The sequence below is a fragment of the Littorina saxatilis genome, linkage group LG17 (genome assembly GCF_037325665.1).
Source record: "Littorina saxatilis isolate snail1 linkage group LG17, US_GU_Lsax_2.0, whole genome shotgun sequence".
NCBI lineage: Eukaryota > Metazoa > Mollusca > Gastropoda > Littorinimorpha > Littorinidae > Littorina > Littorina saxatilis.
The window spans coordinates 34,774,051-34,792,050 of NC_090261.1; the positions used below are offsets into that span (position 1 = coordinate 34,774,051).

An 18,000-nucleotide genomic window follows, 5' to 3' on the forward strand; every position below is an offset into this window, starting at 1 on the left:
GCATCAGAAACCGTCTGTTACACAATAATGTACTCTGCGGCATCTGGGCGCATTCAAGCATGCACAGGAAGCGGGAGCTCATACCAACACAGGAGATGCCGTGTGTAGTACAAAGTAGAGCGTACAGCGTTATAGTACTATTTTGTGCATTGTGCATGTTGGATCGAGTAGAAGAAAAATAAAGATTGTCTTCTTGATCTTGAATCGCTCTCTACTGAAAAGGTAAACATCGACCAAAAATTAAAAAGGTAAATAAAAAAAAGAAGATAAAAATACAGTAATTACAAAAAAAACACGAATCATATCAAAATAAACAAGTCGCGTAAGGCGAAAATACAACATTTAGTCATGCTGTCGAACTCACAGAATGAAACTGAACGCAATGCCATTTTTCAGCAAGACCGTATACTCGTAGCATCGTCAGTCCACCGCTCATGGCAAAGGCAGTGAAATTGACAAGAAGAGCGGGGTAGTAGTTGCGCTAAGAAGGATAACACGCTTGTCTGTACCTCTCTTTGTTTTAACTTTCTGAGCGTGTTTTTAATCCAAACATATCATATCATATCATGTTTTTGGAATCCGGAACCGACAAGGAATAAGATGAAAGTGCTTTTAAATTGATTTCGACAATTTAATTTTGATAATAATTTTTATATATTTAATTTTCAGAGCTTGTTTTTAATCCAAATATAACATATTTATATGTTTTTGGAATCAGAAAATGATGGAGAATAAGATGAACGTAAATTTGGATCGTTTTATAAATTTTTTTTTTTTTTTTACAATTTTCAGATTTTTAATGACCAAAGTCATTAATTAATTTTTAAGCCACCAAGCTGAAATGCAATACCGAAGTCCGGGCTTCGTCGAAGATTACTTGACCAAAATTTCAACCAATTTGGTTGAAAAATGAGAGCGTGACAGGGCCGCCTCAACTTTCACGAAAAGCCGGATATGACGTCATAAAAGACATTTATCAAAAAAATGAAAAAAAGTCTGGGGATTTCATACCCAGGAACTCTCATGTCAAATTTCATAAAGATCGGTCCAGTAGTTTAGTCTGAATCGCTCTACACACACACACAGACACACACACACACGCACGCACGCACATACACCACGACCCTCGTCTCGATTCCCCCTCTACGTTAAAACATTTAGTCAAAACTTGACTAAATGTAAAAATGAAGTAAAAACAAAATAGAAGGAAAAGAAACCAAAGTCAGATAATGTGAGATTGAATAAATAAAATTTTAAAAATCAAATAATAAAACACTTATAACTATTAGAGACAGCATTAGGTAACAAAAGATGATTTCTAACAAATAAAAAAGACAACAAAATATAAATATATTAATGATTGAATAAATAAATACATAAATACATATTTCAACAAATTAAAAATGATTTCACCCTAAAGAAAACAAAAACAAAAACCTTTTGGTTCCCGGGCACAGATGAAGTAAACAAGAAAGTTGTCTAACTCCTTCGCGTTGGTGCGACCTATTATAGCACCAAATAATAAAAGGTTTTAAAAAATCATCTTGCAAGCGGCAACTGGCTGGTTAAGTCTGTTATAATAATAATAATAAATGAGCATTTATATAGTGCAACATCATAACTTTACAATTATGCTCTTTGCGCTTGACACATTTAAAATTAAAACACAGTTATACAAGCATTTACATCTACATTCATAGTCAGCAACGCTTAATTAAAAGCATACACAATCAAACATACATTACAAAAGATTCTTCCACTAACTAAGTAATAAAAACATGAATAAAATAGGTAGTGAAAACAAGGAAATACCAGCTGAATACCCTTAATCAAACAGAAAATGTTATCAACAATACTGAAAACAGCCCTAGATGTTTATATACATTATCACATTATCACTAAAACAACAGATACACTACATGTAGCCTACTGATGGACTGAGAAAACAAAATCAGGGGTTGTATTTCTTGAAGAGGTGCGTTTTAAAGGCACAGTAAGCCTCCCGTAAACCATCACAGATACGGTCAGGCTTTTACACACAGTACAAACACCCTTTCATTTAAACACTCACCGATTGAGAACATCCTAGGTGCCCTCCGCAAAGAGCGAACAATTTTCAAAGAATTTATTTTTGCGTGGTTTATCTTACCCCTGAGCCATCGTGAAACCGTGTGATCCAGTTTCCCTTTTTCACAATGTAGTCGTCAGTTAGTCATTTGAATGCGACTCGATGTGAGCTTATCTACAATAGCACGTTTTTATGCACGAAACAAACGGCTGTGGTTCACAAGAACTCTAGCGATGGCTTTTGACTGTTGAGAGGAACGACGATATGCATAAACCGTCGTCTGCTACGACCCTTGCGTGACCCTGCTTCCGGGCTTTTCTTTTTTCAAACTTTCACCACTTCGAATTGTCTTGATGAAAAAAGAATTCTTTTATGATTAAATAATGTTTGTGTAACAAGCTGTCAATTTATTATTTAGATTTTAAAAGTTAGGTCTAGCGCAAAAACGCACCACGGTCCAAAAACATTCTGATAATCATCGATCCACGGCTATCGCCAGTTTACATCGATAGAATGAGACCCGAAGGGAAGTAACTCATTTTTGACCTGAGTTCAGGATGGGTCCAAAAAGTGTTCGAGACAATCTGCAAAATTAATTCTTTAAAAATTGCTCGCTCTTTACGTAGGGCACCTAGGATGTTCCCGTTTGGTGAGCGTTCAAATGGAAGGGTGTTTGTACTGTGTGTAAAAGCCTGACAGTATCTGTGATGGTTTACGGGAGGCTTCCTGTCCGGGCGTGATTTCCGGTATTGAATATTCATAACAGCCGTCCAGCACCAAAACGAGGCGCCATTGTTGTAGAGGAGCAAGTCCACGAAAATAAATTCTTTGAAAATTTCTCACGCTCGACAGAAAGCAGCCAGGATGTTCCCGTTCGGTGAGCGTTCAAATGGAAGTATGCTTGTACTGTATTTAGACGCTCGGGGAGCTCTGTGATGGTTTACGGGAGGCTTACTGTGCCTTTAAGTGCTCGTTTGAATGCTTGGGGTGACTGAGAGTGGCGGATGTGAAAGGGGAGAGAATTCCATTGTGTGGGTGCGCAGAAAGTAAAAGTGCGTTGTCCGTATGTTTTGGTTTTGGTGTGTGGAATGGTGAGGATGCGACAGTCAGAAGAGGCACGGAGTTGTCTTGCTGGAGAATAGACGGTGAGGAGTTCAGAGAAGTAAGCAGGAGACGAGCCAAAAAAGAAGTTAAAGCAGAGGGTGGACAGTTTGTAGTCAATGCGGGCTTGAATAGGTAACCAGTGCAGTGTGTGAAGAAGTGGTGTTGCGTGATCTCGTTTTCGTGCTCTCAGAGTTATCTCTGCCCAGCTCAGCGTTAAGCCTGGGGGGGGAGCAGGCTCAAAGTTAAGCAAGAAACGCTGTGCTCAACGAACGTAACTGGGACCGCTCATGCACCCCTGTTTTCGCGCTTTCGGCGTAAAGTCAACCATCTCAACTTTGAGCACATTTCCGCCCAGCTTAAGTCGTCTCATGCAACCCATCCCAGCAGAACAAAACTAAGCTTACCGCAGTACAGTACAGATAACTTACTGGCCTAAGACTGAAAGCCAGACATCAAAGTAAGGCTCACCTAAATGACGATTGAAGAAGTAAGTAATCCAAATTTGAACACTGAAGCACAACAGCTCGAATAAGCACAAATTCAGCAATCATCCTCATCGCTTGTAAAATCACACACTCGCAGTCTTTTTGACTTTGGTCACCGACTGAAACCGGCCGGTTAACTGCACAGTTTCAAATGCATTGAACTGCGCAATCTCTGTAATTCGTTTTCTTAAGCAGTATTGATGACTAAATATTCCAAAAGCAGACGTTTTATGGCGCGTTTACCAAAAAGACAAAAGGGGACTCGTTTCGCACATGAATTTGATGACACGATTTGCGGTCGCTGAAGGTTTGGATAGCAGAAAACAGGCTCTCGCAGAGTTTGTGTCAAAAAGTGGTGTTTTTTAATGAAAACGTCGGAGTAATGGGATAAAAAGCTTACACGCCTCGTCCTAAATATCGTGCATATTTTCCCTCGGGTAGATTTCCAGGTATTCTTCTTCTTCTTCTTCTGCGTTCGTGGGCTGAAACTCCCACGTACACTCGTGTTTTTTGCACGAGTGGAATTTTACGTGTATGACCGTTTTTTACCCCGCCATTTAGGCAGCCATACGCCGTTTTCGGAGGAAGCATGCTGGGTATTTTTGTGTTTCTATAACCCACCGAACTCTGACATGGATTACAGGATCTTTTTCGTGCGCACTTGGTCTTGTGTTTGCGTGTACACACGGGGGTGTTCGGACACCGAGGAGAGTCTGCACACAAAGTTGACTCTGAGAAATAAATCTCTCGCCGAACGTGGAGACGAACTCACGCTGACAGCGGCCAACTGGATACAAATCCAGCGCGCTACCGACTGAGCTACATCCCCGCCCTTCCAGGTATTAACTCGCCAGAGGCTCGGCAATACCTGAAAATCGACCCTAGGGAAAATATGCACGATATTTAGAACTCCCAAGTGTGTAACCTATATATAAAAGGAGTTCCAACTAAAATCGATCGATACATAAATGTTATTTGTATTTTTGACGAAAATATGACATTTGACATAGATCTCGACAGTCATTGTTCACCTCGACTGCAAGCGCGGTCTCCGATACTACTGACTGTCTCGATCTGTGTAAAATGTCATATTTTCGTCAAAAATACAAATAACGGATATTATTGTCCATTAAAATGGATATGTTAAAATGGAAAATGTTCTTGTGCCGAAATAAATAAATCCCAGCAAGATCATTGCGGTAGTTCGCGTGAAGTGACTTTAAATTTGCCCTTTCACTTCCAATTGATGTTGAACTGTTTAGGTTATAGCATTCGCTATTACAGCATTGAATTTTTTTTCGAGAGGTAAAAAAAAAACTACCATTGAATTTGGCTTTTCATTGCAAGGTTATTTTGAACGGTTTCAGGTATCACCTACGCCATCACAGCTCTGGGTGTGGGGATGGGGTATGTGGTGGGTGGGCAGCTTCTGTCTCTGTGGGTGGACGTTGGTCGGGTGGACACAAGCACGTGAGTTTCGATGTTGTTTCCTCTTTTCTAATGTTTCAAATTGTTTGTCTCTTTTTGGTTTGAAAATGAAGAATACTGTCCGCTTCTTCATACTGATACGTTGTATCTAAGAACACATTTATAAGTTTTCTTAATCTATTGTACTCCATTGTCGCACACAAGATTTCTCAGCTCTGTAAATACCCATCTTCTCTCCCTCAGTTTTTTTCAGGCGAACACACTTTTCCAAGATACAGTCGAACATGCCCTGGCAACCACCTCTCGATAGCGACCACCTGTTCACAACCACCACCTCAAACATCCCCGACAATTCCTTATCTGTGTAGTATTCACTTTTTCATAGCGACCACCTGTCTATAACGAACACTTTTGGTCGGACCCATGGCTAGTCGTTAAAGAGAGGTGTGACTGTATCTCACGGCATACGCGCTTTGAACTTCGGATAAAAAACGCTCGCGCTGGACCCGAGTACTCTTCAGACTGGCTCGCTCCCCCAGTATGAAAGTTTTTGTCTTGTGCACGTTTAAGACCAAGTGATTGCTCTGTGTGAATTACAGGCATTCCCTTTGCTATAAATAAATACATTGCATGCGAGCCGAGGATGTGCGTGGTGACTGGCCTTTCTCTTTTATTTGATCACAGTGAAAAATGCACTGCCGACCCTCTTCATAACTTAACAATATAAATGTTTGGAATGCCTGTGGTGTGAATGTTGGTTTCTGACCAGAAATGCAGATCTATCTCTGGCCGATTCATAGATTCAACCTACAAACTGCGACCTCATCTGTGATCAGATGGCCAAGCAATGCGTGAAATCTTTTATTCTAAAGGCCTTATGGCTCGTTTCGATAAGCATTAAACGGATGAAATCACCACATGCAGTTTATTCTTCAGAAAAATGCACACAAAAAATGGGTTATGTTCGGTGATTTGTACATAAACGTCTTCCTCACGATAGATTCGCTGATTTGTCTTATGAAGCCGTCATCAACACGAACACAATGATTGCAGAAGCAAACTCTGTACCTACACGACCGAGACACAAGACTGATTATTTCACAGCTGCAGTGTGAATAGAGAACAAAGACGTTTTGTGTAAGCTTACTCACGTCAGGTCTTCACTGACAAGCTAGGAACAGCCGGAAAATTCCGAACAAAAGTGAATGACGTCAAAGTCTGTTTCGCTTTGCGTGTAACTTTGTCATGACGTCTTTTTGTAACGACAGTATCCGCTGGCTGGCTGTTCTATCAGCCTGGCTGCTGTTGCTCCGTGTGAATTCCTCCCACCGCCAAGACGTTTTTGTGGTTTATTTCGCATTTAGGTCCCAGGTAACATTATGAAGTTTTAATACGATCAATCGGACCTATTATCAAGTTAGTGTATCAACTTTTGAACGAACTGCGCCCAGTAGTTTCCCAGCAATAAGCTGTTAAGTCGAGACAGACAGACAGACAGACAGACACACAATTAAAGTCTGTTGAGCCCAAGTACTAGCGTACTCGGGGATAAGGCGCTATATAAATACCCGTTATTATTATTATTATTATAACCAGTTGTTATCTGTTTCTCGTCCTCTTACTTCACAATTTGTTTTCTGTGTAGTATTTACTTTTCCATAGCGACCACCTGTCTATAACGAACACTTTTGGTCGGTTACAATTTCTTTTCTGTGTAGTATTCACTTTTCCATAGCGACCACCTGTCTATAACGAACAGTTTTGGTCGGTTACAATTTCTTTTCTGTGTAGTATTCACTTTTCCCACAGCGACCACCTGTCTATAACGAACAATTTTGGTCGGTCCCATGGCTGGTCGTCAAGGAGGGGTTCGACTGTTCAACCAATTGTTTCTCTTCCTCTACGTGCAGGATTACGATAAAGCCTGAGGATAGACGCTGGGTGGGAGCGTGGTGGATAGGGTACGTCATCTGCTCCATCCTCTACTGTATCATCGCTATCATCCTTTGTTTCTTCCCCAGACATCTGCCAGGTTGGTATAACGGTGTGCGTGTGGACGGGTGTGTGTGTGTGTGTGGGGGGGGGTTGTGTGTGTGTGTGTGTGTGCGTGTGTGTGATGTGTGTGTGTGTGCAAGCGTGTGTGTGTGTGTGTGTGTGTGTGTCGATCGGTAGCCACGTATAATAAAGGCCGTTCTTTTACTAATTTCAAAGAAGAGGTCGGACAAAGACCCGTGCGAACAATATGAATGCTCTGATCAGGGTTTTATGTTTTCATTTCCCACTCTTTTCTTCTTCCCTTTCTGGACAGGAGCGAAATCTCAGGCGAATAACAAAGACGAAGGCTTAACAGCAAGATCATCCAGAACGCACCAGGAGAAGAACATACTCGAGATTCTCTTATCTTTTCCAAAGGCAATTTTTGCTTTGGTGAGTGTGTGTGTGTGTGTGTGTGTGTGTACACCTGTGTCTGTGTCTGTGTCTGTGTGTGTGTGTGTGTGTCTGTGTGTGTGTGTGTGGGGGGGGGTGTTGGAGAAGGGGGAGGGGAGGGGGTTTGTCGCTGTCTAATTGACTGTCGAATGTCGATGACAGCTACCGCAAGTGTGTGTGTCTGTTGGTGAGTCTGGCTTCTGAGATTGACTGAATGGTTAATCACGCATCCTTACCCCATTCTGCGATCCTTTCCCCAATCCCCCCCCCCCCCCCCCAGTCCCTCTACCTGTATCCTTCTCCTGCACCCTTGTCACTTGTCCCTCGAACCCCCTTAATGACCCCCCCCCCCCCCTCGTAGTTCTCTCCCTCTATCCTCCTACCCCCGCCTCTCCGCCCTTTGTCCCCTGTCCTCTACCAGATTTCTGTCGCTATACCCCCTGGTCACATTCCTGCTACAAAGAAACAGTTTGTTCCTTGCAGATCTGCAACCCGCTGTATGTTTTATTGGTGCTGGTCGGCGCGGGGGACACTCTGATTGTTTCTGGCATCGCCGGCTTCGCTCCAAAGATCATCGAAGAGAAATTTAAGATCAAGCCATCAGAAGCGGGACTTATTATGGGTAAGGTGCCAGGGGAATTTGGGCACCAAACTCTTAATGATGACATTTTGGGATTCTTTTGAAGCACTACTGTTGTTGTTGTTGTTGTTGTTGTTGTTGTTGTTGTTGTTGTTGTTGTTGTTGTTGTTGTTGTTGTAATCATTCAACAGGAAAGGAATGATGCTTACAGGGATAAAAGTTGGGCCCAATAGAAAATTAGGAACAAGATTTGGTTGTTGTTGGTGGTGGTGTTGTTGTTGTTGTTGTTAGTGTTTATCAAGTAATCATTCAACAGGAAAGGAATGATAATTATAGGACAAAAAGTTGGGCCCAATAGAAAATCAGGAAAAAGGTGGGGATTCATGGGGCGGCAAGTCCCTGTCCTGTCGCGGACCAGGGAGCAAAATTAACACACATTTCAGTGATTTTGGACATAACTGTGGGACAAATTAATATCAAATGTCAAAGAAATCTACACATGTTTAATCATTTCCAGTTGACTTTTTTTCAAAATCCAGAAACAATTGTCAAAATCCGGAATTCCGGCTATCCGAATAGAAACTCATTTGTATCCCAGTTTGCAAGGCAATTCGTAATCAATCGATAGAAGCACATTAGTTATGATGACCGTGGCATGCAACAAGATACATGTAGTTCAGTTCCGCACCATTTTGTTTTGATAACGGACAGGCGCCGTGTCGCTGGTGGGCGGAGCGGGAGGATTGGGGTTGGGGGGATACCTGATACGGAGGTTCCACGTCAAGCTGTTCGGGATTCTGAAGATGTGCCTGTTCTTCACCTTCGTGGCCGCTTTGACGGGGGGTGCTGCCTTCTTCATCAGCTGTCCGAAGGACGCCTTTGCAGGCATCAATTCTCAGTACGGATCCAAAAGGTTAGTCAGGTGCTAATTCAGTGTGTTCCCGTCACAGAACACTGAAGTCGAGGAAGGAGACGATTGTTTTGAAGTATGCGTGCGTGTGTCGAAAGATAAAGAGTAGGATGTTCTTGTTTTTGTTTACTATGTGCATTTGTATGCTGGTACTTGAGATGTGCTCATCTCCATGAAAAGGGCCCAAGGCCTACTCATTAAAACATTCAGACCTCAGACTTCAGACCTCTCTCTCGCTCTCTCTCTCTCTCTCTCTCTCTCTCTCTCTCTCTCTCTCTCTCTCTATCTCACTCTCTCTCACTCTCTCTCACTCTCTCTCTACTAGGTTCGACTGCATTTAATGTGTACCTCGTCAGGATTTCAAAACAGTTAGCAAACCGTGGTATCAGTTTTGACTTTCGAATGCATCACCACAAAATGTCACCATGATAATGTTTAGAGGCCTGTAAGAAGACGTACAAAATTATTAGCTTTTGACTTCGTGTCCTTTTCAGCGATAAGCCCCACATGCTGACTGTGTTTTAACTTATTTTTCCGGCTACTGTGCAGCACGTCCAGCCCGCCGTCTTCCGTCAACGTGAATGCCCCGTGCAACTCGAACTGCGCGTGCACCACAAGAAACTTTGATCCGGTCTGTGGGCAAGATGGTGTGACCTACTTTTCCGCCTGTTACGCCGGTTGCATGGCGGACAACAGCTCGAAATTGCTTCTGGTAAGTTTTGAATGGACTTTAAACGTGTGAGGTAAACTGGTTATATATCTACGACTATAAGTATAACTAGGGCCAGCTAAATGTATCCATGCACTACACAGAGGCCTTTCGTGAGAGGGCCATTTTGTTAAAGGCACAGTAAGCCTCCCGTAACGTAACCTGGTGTCTGGCATTATGGGGTTAGTGCTAGGACTGGTTGGTCCGGTGTCAGAATAATGTGACTGGGTGAGACATGAAGCCTGTGCTGCGACTTCTGTCTTGTGTGTGGCGCACGTTATATGTCAAAGCAGCACCGCCCTGATATGGCCCTTCGTGGTCGGCTGGGCGTAAAGCAAACAAACAAACAAAGCCTCCCGTAAACCATCACAGATACTGTCAGACTTTTACACACAGTATAAACACCCTTTCATTTAAACACTCACCGCTTGAGAACATCCTAGGTGCCCTCCGTAAAGAGCGAGCAATTTTCAAAGAATTTATTTTTGCGTGGTTTATCTTACCCATGAGCCATCGTGAACCCGTGTGATCAAGTTTCCCTTTTTCACAATGTAGTCGTCAGTTAGTAATTTGAATACGACTCGCTGTGAGCTTTTCTGCAATAGCACTTTATTAAGTACCTTTGACTATGCACGAAACAAACGGCTGTGGTTCACAAGAACTCTCGCGATGGCTTTTGACTGTTCAGAGGAACTGCGTGTGTGTGTTTATTTGTGTGTGTGAGGGTTGTGTGTGTGTGGGGGGGTTGACTGCGTGTGTGGGTTTATTTGTGTGTGTGAGGTTTGTGTGTGTGTGTGTGTGTGTGTGGGACTGCGTGTGTGTGTTTATTTGTGTGTGGTGTGTGTGTGCCTTTCGCCTTGTATTGAGGAAATTAAACTGCGTTTGCGTATTATGTGTGTGTTTGCAAGCGTGCGTGTATGTTAGGCATATCTCAGTAGGTGTGTGTATGTGCGCGTACGTGCAATGTGTGTGCGTGCGCGCGTGTGTTTGTGTATGTATGTATGTATGTGTGTGTGTGTGTGTGTGTGTGTGTGTGTGAGAGAGATAAACAAACTATCAAGAACAAAACAAAACTGAACAAACGAAATGTTTTCCCCCAACTCTGATTATTGCTTGTTTCGGCGACGACTGTGATTTTGACTTTTTGAGTAAGCCTACACGAACACACAAGCTCAATACAGCCGGCAACAAGTTCGCCGGTCGGGGCAGTGAAATACTATTTCAAATAGATCTATTTCACTAAGAATGTCAATGGATATAGGGCAACATACTTATTTTTTAAATCAGTGATTGATTAGATCGTCATATTTTTGTGACACTGAGACCAAACCATCACAAAATTAGCAATAGGCCTTGAATCAAAGTCGTGCGAGATCTGACCTTGCTGCAAATGTACGTGTACGACTTGATTGTGTTGACGTTCAACTGGTAAGCTGGGCGATTGCAGGCTTTTATCCAGCGAAGGCAGCGATCTAGATGGTACAGATGCTTTCCCGGTTTCACAAATGGGATGAATTTCACGCCAACACAGCGTTCAGGATACCTATCATCCGTTTTACATTGTCCCCAAGCACAGTGCTTGTTAGGCGGCATTTTGAAAGGTGACCGGGAATTTGCTTCCTAAAACAAGGGAAGTAATTCCCAGAGCCTCGATATGTGGATAAGGTTAATTCCAACGCTTGTCCGATCTCGAGTATAGTACGGCAGCAAATGTTGATTTAATTCCAACGATTGTCCCATCTCGAGTAAAGTGCGGCAGCAAATGTTGATTTAATTCCAACGATTGTCCCATCTCGAGTAAAGTGCGGCAGCAAAATGTTGATTTAATTCCAACGATTGTCCGATCTCGAGTATAGTACGGCAGCAAATGTTGATTCAATTCCAATGCTTGTCCGATCTCGAGTATAGCACGGCAGCAAATATTGATTCAATTCCAACGCTTGTCCGATCTCGAGTATAGCACGGCAGCAAAGTGTTGACTAATTGATTCCAACGCTTGTCCCATCTCGAGTATAGCACGGCAGCAAATATTGATTCAATTCCAACGCTTGTCCGATCTCGAGTATAGTACAGCAGCAAATGTTGATTCAATTGATTCCAACGCTTGTCCCATCTCGAGTATAGCACGGCAGCAAATATTGATTCAATTCCAACGCTTGTTCCATCTCGAGTATAGTACGGCAGAAAATGTTGATTCAATTCCAACGATTGTTCTGTCCCAACAGAAGTATGACAACTGTTCCTGTGTCATCAACACCATGCTCAGCAGCGGAGGTAACGGGACGGGAATTGCAAATGGCGGAACTTGCTCCAGCGCATGCCAACAAGTGTGGCCTTTTGTCCTCGTCCTTTTCTTCGGCATTCTCTTCACCTTTCTCAACGTCACGCCTATATCCATGGCTATACTCAGGTGAGCTTTACAGTGGAACTTGTCTAATAACGACCACCCAAGGGATCAACCAAAAGTGGTCGTCATAGCCAGGGAGTCGCTATGGAAAGGTGAATTTATGATAGAAGAAAATATTATCTGGGGTCCTTGGGGATGGTTGTTATGGGCAGGTGATCGCTTACCCCGAGAGGTTGTGTCAAGGGCAGGTTCGATTGTATATGTAAATACAATGGGACTATATATACACATATAGAAAGAAAAAAACATAAATCCACGCATAAGTCTGTAAGTACAAAGTTTAACATGATTTTTGTAGTCGGGTAGAAGCACAGAGAGTTTGAGATCTTGAGTAAGTAGAATAAAAGGCAGATTCTTCCACCAAATCGCAGGGATTAAGGTGTATCGTACGTTGCACACTCCTGTCCGTCCCGTTTTCATAAACATTGAGTGCACTGCCACCATGTACATGCTATTTCAGTACATTTCGCTAAATGGAAGATTACAGAACAACTCGCACGTTAAGAATATTCAAATGGATTTGTATTTTTTCGTGTTTAGTAAGATTTTTGTTATTGTCCCATTCTTTTCTGGGAAGAATTTTTTCAAGTAATTTAAAAAAAAAAGTATTTGTATTTGTATTGTGTCTGTGCAGATGCGTACCGGAGGAGGAGCGGTCCGTGGGTCTGGGCATGCAGTGGGTGGCGCTCCGTTCCATGGGTAAGATCACTGATTAGACAGACGGGCGCAATGGCCTATAGTGGTTCAGACGCCGGCCTCCCAAGCGGAAGGTCGTGGGTTCCAATCCCGGCCTCGCCTGGTGACTTAAGGGTGGAGATTTTTTCTAATCTCCCAGGTCAATCTATGTGCAGACCTGCTAGTGCCGTATCCCCCTTCGTGTGTACACGCAAGCACAAGACCAAGTGCGCACGGGAAAGATCATGTTATTCATGTCTGTGTTCGGTGGTTTATAGAAACACAAACTTGAATACCAAACATGCATCCCCCGAAAGCGGCGTATGACTACCTAAATGGCGGGGTAAAAACGGTCATACACGTAAATACCCTTGGAGTTTCAACCCATGGACAAAGAAGAAGAAGAATTCTAGAAATAATTCTGTCGGGGCGGTTTTATGGGTTGTGGACAAGTTGTTTTTCCTTGCTTTTCTATGAAAACACTGAGGCAAGCTGCACGTGGCATTGTAGGCTTACCTCAGTGTTTCTATGGAAACAAGGAAAAGCAACTCATACAATTTGCTAAGAAAAGAAAGTACACAAAAATACCCCCACCCCAACCCCAACCCCCGATTGCTCAAACAAACCGTTTCTGTATGATTTGTGTTTGGTCCTCAGGTACGATCCCTGGTCCCATCCTGACGGGGATAGTGCTGGACTCGACCTGTCGCCTGTGGCAGAGCACGTGCAAAGGGCAGGGCAGCTGCTGGATGTACGACAGCAACAAGATGAGTCTCAACCTCTTCTTCTGGTGGGTCGGCGTCAAGGTGACCACGTTGTGCTTCTTGGGGCTCGCCTACTTGTATTACAAGAAGAAAGGTCATGCGGAGGTGGACCGTCAAGAACAGTTGAACCTCTCCATAACTCTCTCCCCGGTCGTTTCGGAGGTCGCGAAAGACGAGGAGGAGGATAAAGATAACCCAGCAGCATCACCATCACCATCACCATCTTGCGGCCAGGAAGGCACTTGCGTTGATCGGGGCATTGATGCGAAGAAGGGAAGTTATGCGAAGCGGGATGATGACGCAGTAGATGTAGACAAGAAGCCTGATACTGTTTCCAGCAAGGGTAACGTCGTACAGCCCGCTGTAGTGGAGCCGTTGAAGCTGGATGGAGATAATGCTACTTCTGCAGTGCCGACGTCGGTTACAGACGGCTCCGCTCCCGGTGATACAACAAATAACAGTGTCTGTTATATCACCAGGCTATGATATGCTTTTGTGTGTATTGTTTTAATAATCTATTTATTAATCTGATGATCTACTTCATTCCATGCAGTTTATCTATGCAAATATGCAGAAAGAAAAGCCCAACACATTCAGCATTCGGCTGTGATTTGTCCTTGTTTAAGTCAACAGTCGATCGAGTCTGTATTCCTCAGTTTTCAGAGACCACTTTAACACACACACACACACACACACGCACACACACACCGTCACACACACACACACACACACACACACGCGCGCGCATACACACACACACGTACGCACGCATACAAACACACACACACACACACACACACACACACACACACACACACACGCTCAATCAGTGTCCATGGAAGCCTGCGAAGGTGAGTCGTTTGAGCACTTCAGTTGCTATGCCTAGTGTCAATTTTGTTGTCGAGCACATTGAAAGACATCCGTCGCGATATAACCTTGAATGGTTGAAAACGACGTTAAACACCAAATAAATAAATAAATAAATAAATTGAAAGACATTAGAAGCGTATTTCATTGCTCACGCTGGGTTGATTGCATAAAGTTGTACGTAGCATACATGTGGATACAATGCAACTGTCGTACTCGAGGACTCAGGTACGCTGCTCAAGCGGTAATCTTTTTTATGATGTGTATCTTTCAGGCGATCCACGAATTCAGTCATTTGGCGTATTGCCTAAAGCTTTCAGGCATTGTATGTGCTTGCAGTGGCCACAAAGCAATAACCGGTCGAATGAATACAATTCCGGGGATGGAAGTTCCCATCAAGAAACCATGAATTCCTGAATTAAGAAAAGGTTTCCTGCTCGACTTCCTGATTTTCAAACCATCCAGGGACTAAACATCTTTCAGAAGAAAAAAAAGCTCGGGTTAAATTGGCTCCTTATCAGATTGTCCTGATCTTGATCGAACACTCTCCTCTTGCATACCAGGGCAGCGCGTAGACTATTTAGAATGTGATCTCAGTCGTTTCACTGATTGCCTTAAAGAAGGTCTGCTGTTCAAGTATACAGTTACCTCATGACCAAATATTAATGCTTCCACAATTTTGTCAAACTCCATCCATTTCTTGTGTCTGCTGCTTATTCATTCATTTCGTTGACGAATGTCAGTACTTGCGGGAGAAAAGGGAAGGGGTGGGTGGCTAACCGAAGTTTATGTGTGTTGTGTCTTGTCGAGTATAGCTTACATCATGTATTCTTTTCCAGAACTTGCGTCATTCCAAACTTATTGTACAGAAGAGAATCAATTTGGGAGAAAAAGAAGACGAAAAACCAACATGGGGCGGTCAGTCGTTATCTATAGGCCAATCTCCTACGTTTCCATGTTTTTAGTACATGTACATCTGTCTTGTCGTATTTCAGCTTCTTCACCAAAAGCTTCCAAACTGGAGTTAGCGCCAGCTACATTATGCAGAATGTTTTAATGCGTGAAAAAAAGCAAGTTATTTATAAATTGCATTAACTTCGAAATTCCATTAAACAGAAGGGGAAAACAGTAATTAATCAGCGAAAGAAGCATTTTTGGATGAAAAAAGCATTCGTAAGGCTAATTTTTAATGCTAATTTAATTACCAAATCTCGTAGTTGACAGGCTGGACATTTACCAAGAAAAACTGTCAACAAAACTATTGAAAGATACTTACATTTCCTTCCTGTGAAAACTTAATGTATTACGAAAAACACCACCGATCTGAGTAGGTTTGTACAGGGGATAGAGGGCAGTTTTTCATTTTAGACACATACCAGCAATCAACAGCCTCGCTGCTTCCTGTACAGAGTCGGGATTGTTTGCTGGTTTAATTTCACAGCCTGGCATACGTGTCAGTTACAAATATACCAGACGATGTTCGGAAATAACTCTGTCGGGTTTATATGGGATTTGAAAGAGTGAATACCCATGCTTTTTCAGGGACAAATAAATTCACACGTGCTCTTTTTCACGTGTTTCATACGGCACACCCCTCGCTACTGGTTGGTCCCTCCAGTGTGTGTCCCCGTAAAAGCAAGGGTATTCACTCTTTCACACCCGACACAAACCCGAGTTATTTTCGGAATTCGTCTATTCAGCACAAACGTCTGACATTCCACAGGACTGAACAACCAAGCTGTAGTCTTAGTGTGTGTGTCAAAGTGACCAATAGTTCCCCTTTAGGTAGTTTCTGTCCAGAAGGATCTGTGATGGTTTACATATACAACAACAAAATTCTATGCAGGAAATATACAATGTACCTTGTAGTTACGTTTCTATTAGCAGATGTACTCTCTCTCTCTCTCTCTCTCTCTCTCTCTCTCTCTCTCTCTCTCTCTCTCTCTCTCTCTCTCTCTCTCTCTCTCTCAGTCTCTCTAACCCTATCTGTCTCTCTCCCCCTCTCTTTTTTCCTCTCTCTCTCTCCCTACCTATGTCTCTCTCTGTCTCTTCAGTAATGCAAACTGAAAGTATATATATTCCATAATTGCCTAAGATCAACTGGAATCAAAAGTGCAATATTTGGTCATTTTCATTGTCTTCCGTTGTGAAATATGACAATCAGTAAAGATTTACACAAGATCTATGTGCTTTATCTGCGCGGTGTGTGTGTGTGTGAGATAGTGTCGTGTCAGTTTGTGTGTGTGTGGGGGGGGGGGGGGGATGTGCCGTTTATGTATCTTTCTTGTGGGCGCAGTAACGCGAGTCTACTTGGCTTGTTCTGTGATTAACCAATGTACATCTAACTTGTAAGGTTTTTCTTTCCGATTTTATGATAACTACAAGCCTTATATATCCTCTGCTGACTGTTTGCCAGTCATGCCCTAGCTAGTGTTTGTTTTTCTTTTTTACATTTAGTCAAGTTTTGACTAAATGTTTTAACATAGAGGGGGGAATCGAGACGAGGGTCGTGGTGTATGTGTGTGTGTGTCTGTCTGTGTGTGTGTGTAGAGCGATTCAGACTAAACTACTGGGCCGATCTTTATGAAATTTAACATGAGAGTTCCTGGGTATGATATCCCCGGACGTTTTTTTCTTTTTTTCGATAAATACCTTTGATGACGTCATATCCGGCTTTTTGTAAAAGTTGAGGCGGCACTGTCACACCCTCATTTTTCAATCAAATTGATTGCAATTTTGGCAAAGCAATCTTCGACGAAGGCCGGGGTTTGGTATTGCATTTCAGCTTGGTGGCTTAAAAACTAATGAGTGAGTTTGGTTATTAAAAATCGGAAACTTGTAATTAAAATTATTTTTTTATTAAACGATCCAAAAACAATTTCATCTTATTCTTCGTCATTTTCTGATTCCAAAAACATATACATATGTTATATTTGGATTAAAAACAAGCTCTGAAAATTAAAAATATAAAAATTATGATCAAAATTAAATGTCCGAAATCGTTTTAAAAACTATTTCATCTTATTCCTTGTCGGTTCCTGATTCCAAAAACATATAGATATGATATGTTTGGATTAAAAACACGCTCAGAAAGTTAAAACGAAGAGAGGTACAGTAAAGCGTGCTATGAAGCACAGCGCAACCGCTACCGCGCCAAACAGGCTCGTCACTTTCACTGCCTTTTGCACTAGCGGCGGACTACGTTCAGTTTCATTCTGTGAGTTCCACAGCTTGACTAAATGTAGTAATTACGCCTTACGCGACTTGTTTCTTTTTATTGTCTTGAGCCTTAAACTTCAGATCTGTAAATATTACAAAGAAAAAGATCCAGTCGAACCCCTCCTTTTTAAGCTTGCTCATGAGTCACATTTAAAACTGTGTGTCAGATTTGTTATTGTTTCTGTGTGTGTGTGTGTGTGTGTGTGTGTGTGTTTTTTCAGCCCACAGTTCCTTGCAGACAAAAACGCACATTTGCAGAATGTGTGTATTATAAAAACTTTTTGTTGAGTATTTGTCAAGGTAAGCTGCCAATGTGATAATAGGGACATGCAAATGAGGAAGGCACCAGAAGAATGA

General features: G+C 42.5%; 1 protein-coding gene across 3 annotated transcripts in view; it reads left to right on the plus strand.

The window, feature by feature from the left end:
* Nucleotides 1-14,154, plus strand: part of LOC138953621 (solute carrier organic anion transporter family member 4C1-like) — a 40,955-nt gene extending 26,801 nt beyond the window's left edge. For all 3 annotated transcript variants that reach the window (XM_070325496.1, XM_070325497.1, XM_070325498.1), the window contains 9 exons: nt 5,025-5,127; nt 6,996-7,117; nt 7,394-7,512; nt 7,996-8,134; nt 8,804-9,005; nt 9,552-9,714; nt 11,937-12,121; nt 12,753-12,817; nt 13,451-14,154. In XM_070325496.1, the coding sequence (XP_070181597.1) occupies nt 5,025-5,127; nt 6,996-7,117; nt 7,394-7,512; nt 7,996-8,134; nt 8,804-9,005; nt 9,552-9,714; nt 11,937-12,121; nt 12,753-12,817; nt 13,451-14,043 (1,691 nt within the window). In that variant the 3' untranslated portion in view covers nt 14,044-14,154. The remainder of the gene's footprint in view (nt 1-5,024; nt 5,128-6,995; nt 7,118-7,393; nt 7,513-7,995; nt 8,135-8,803; nt 9,006-9,551; nt 9,715-11,936; nt 12,122-12,752; nt 12,818-13,450) is intronic.
* Nucleotides 14,155-18,000: the final 3,846 nt, after the last annotated feature.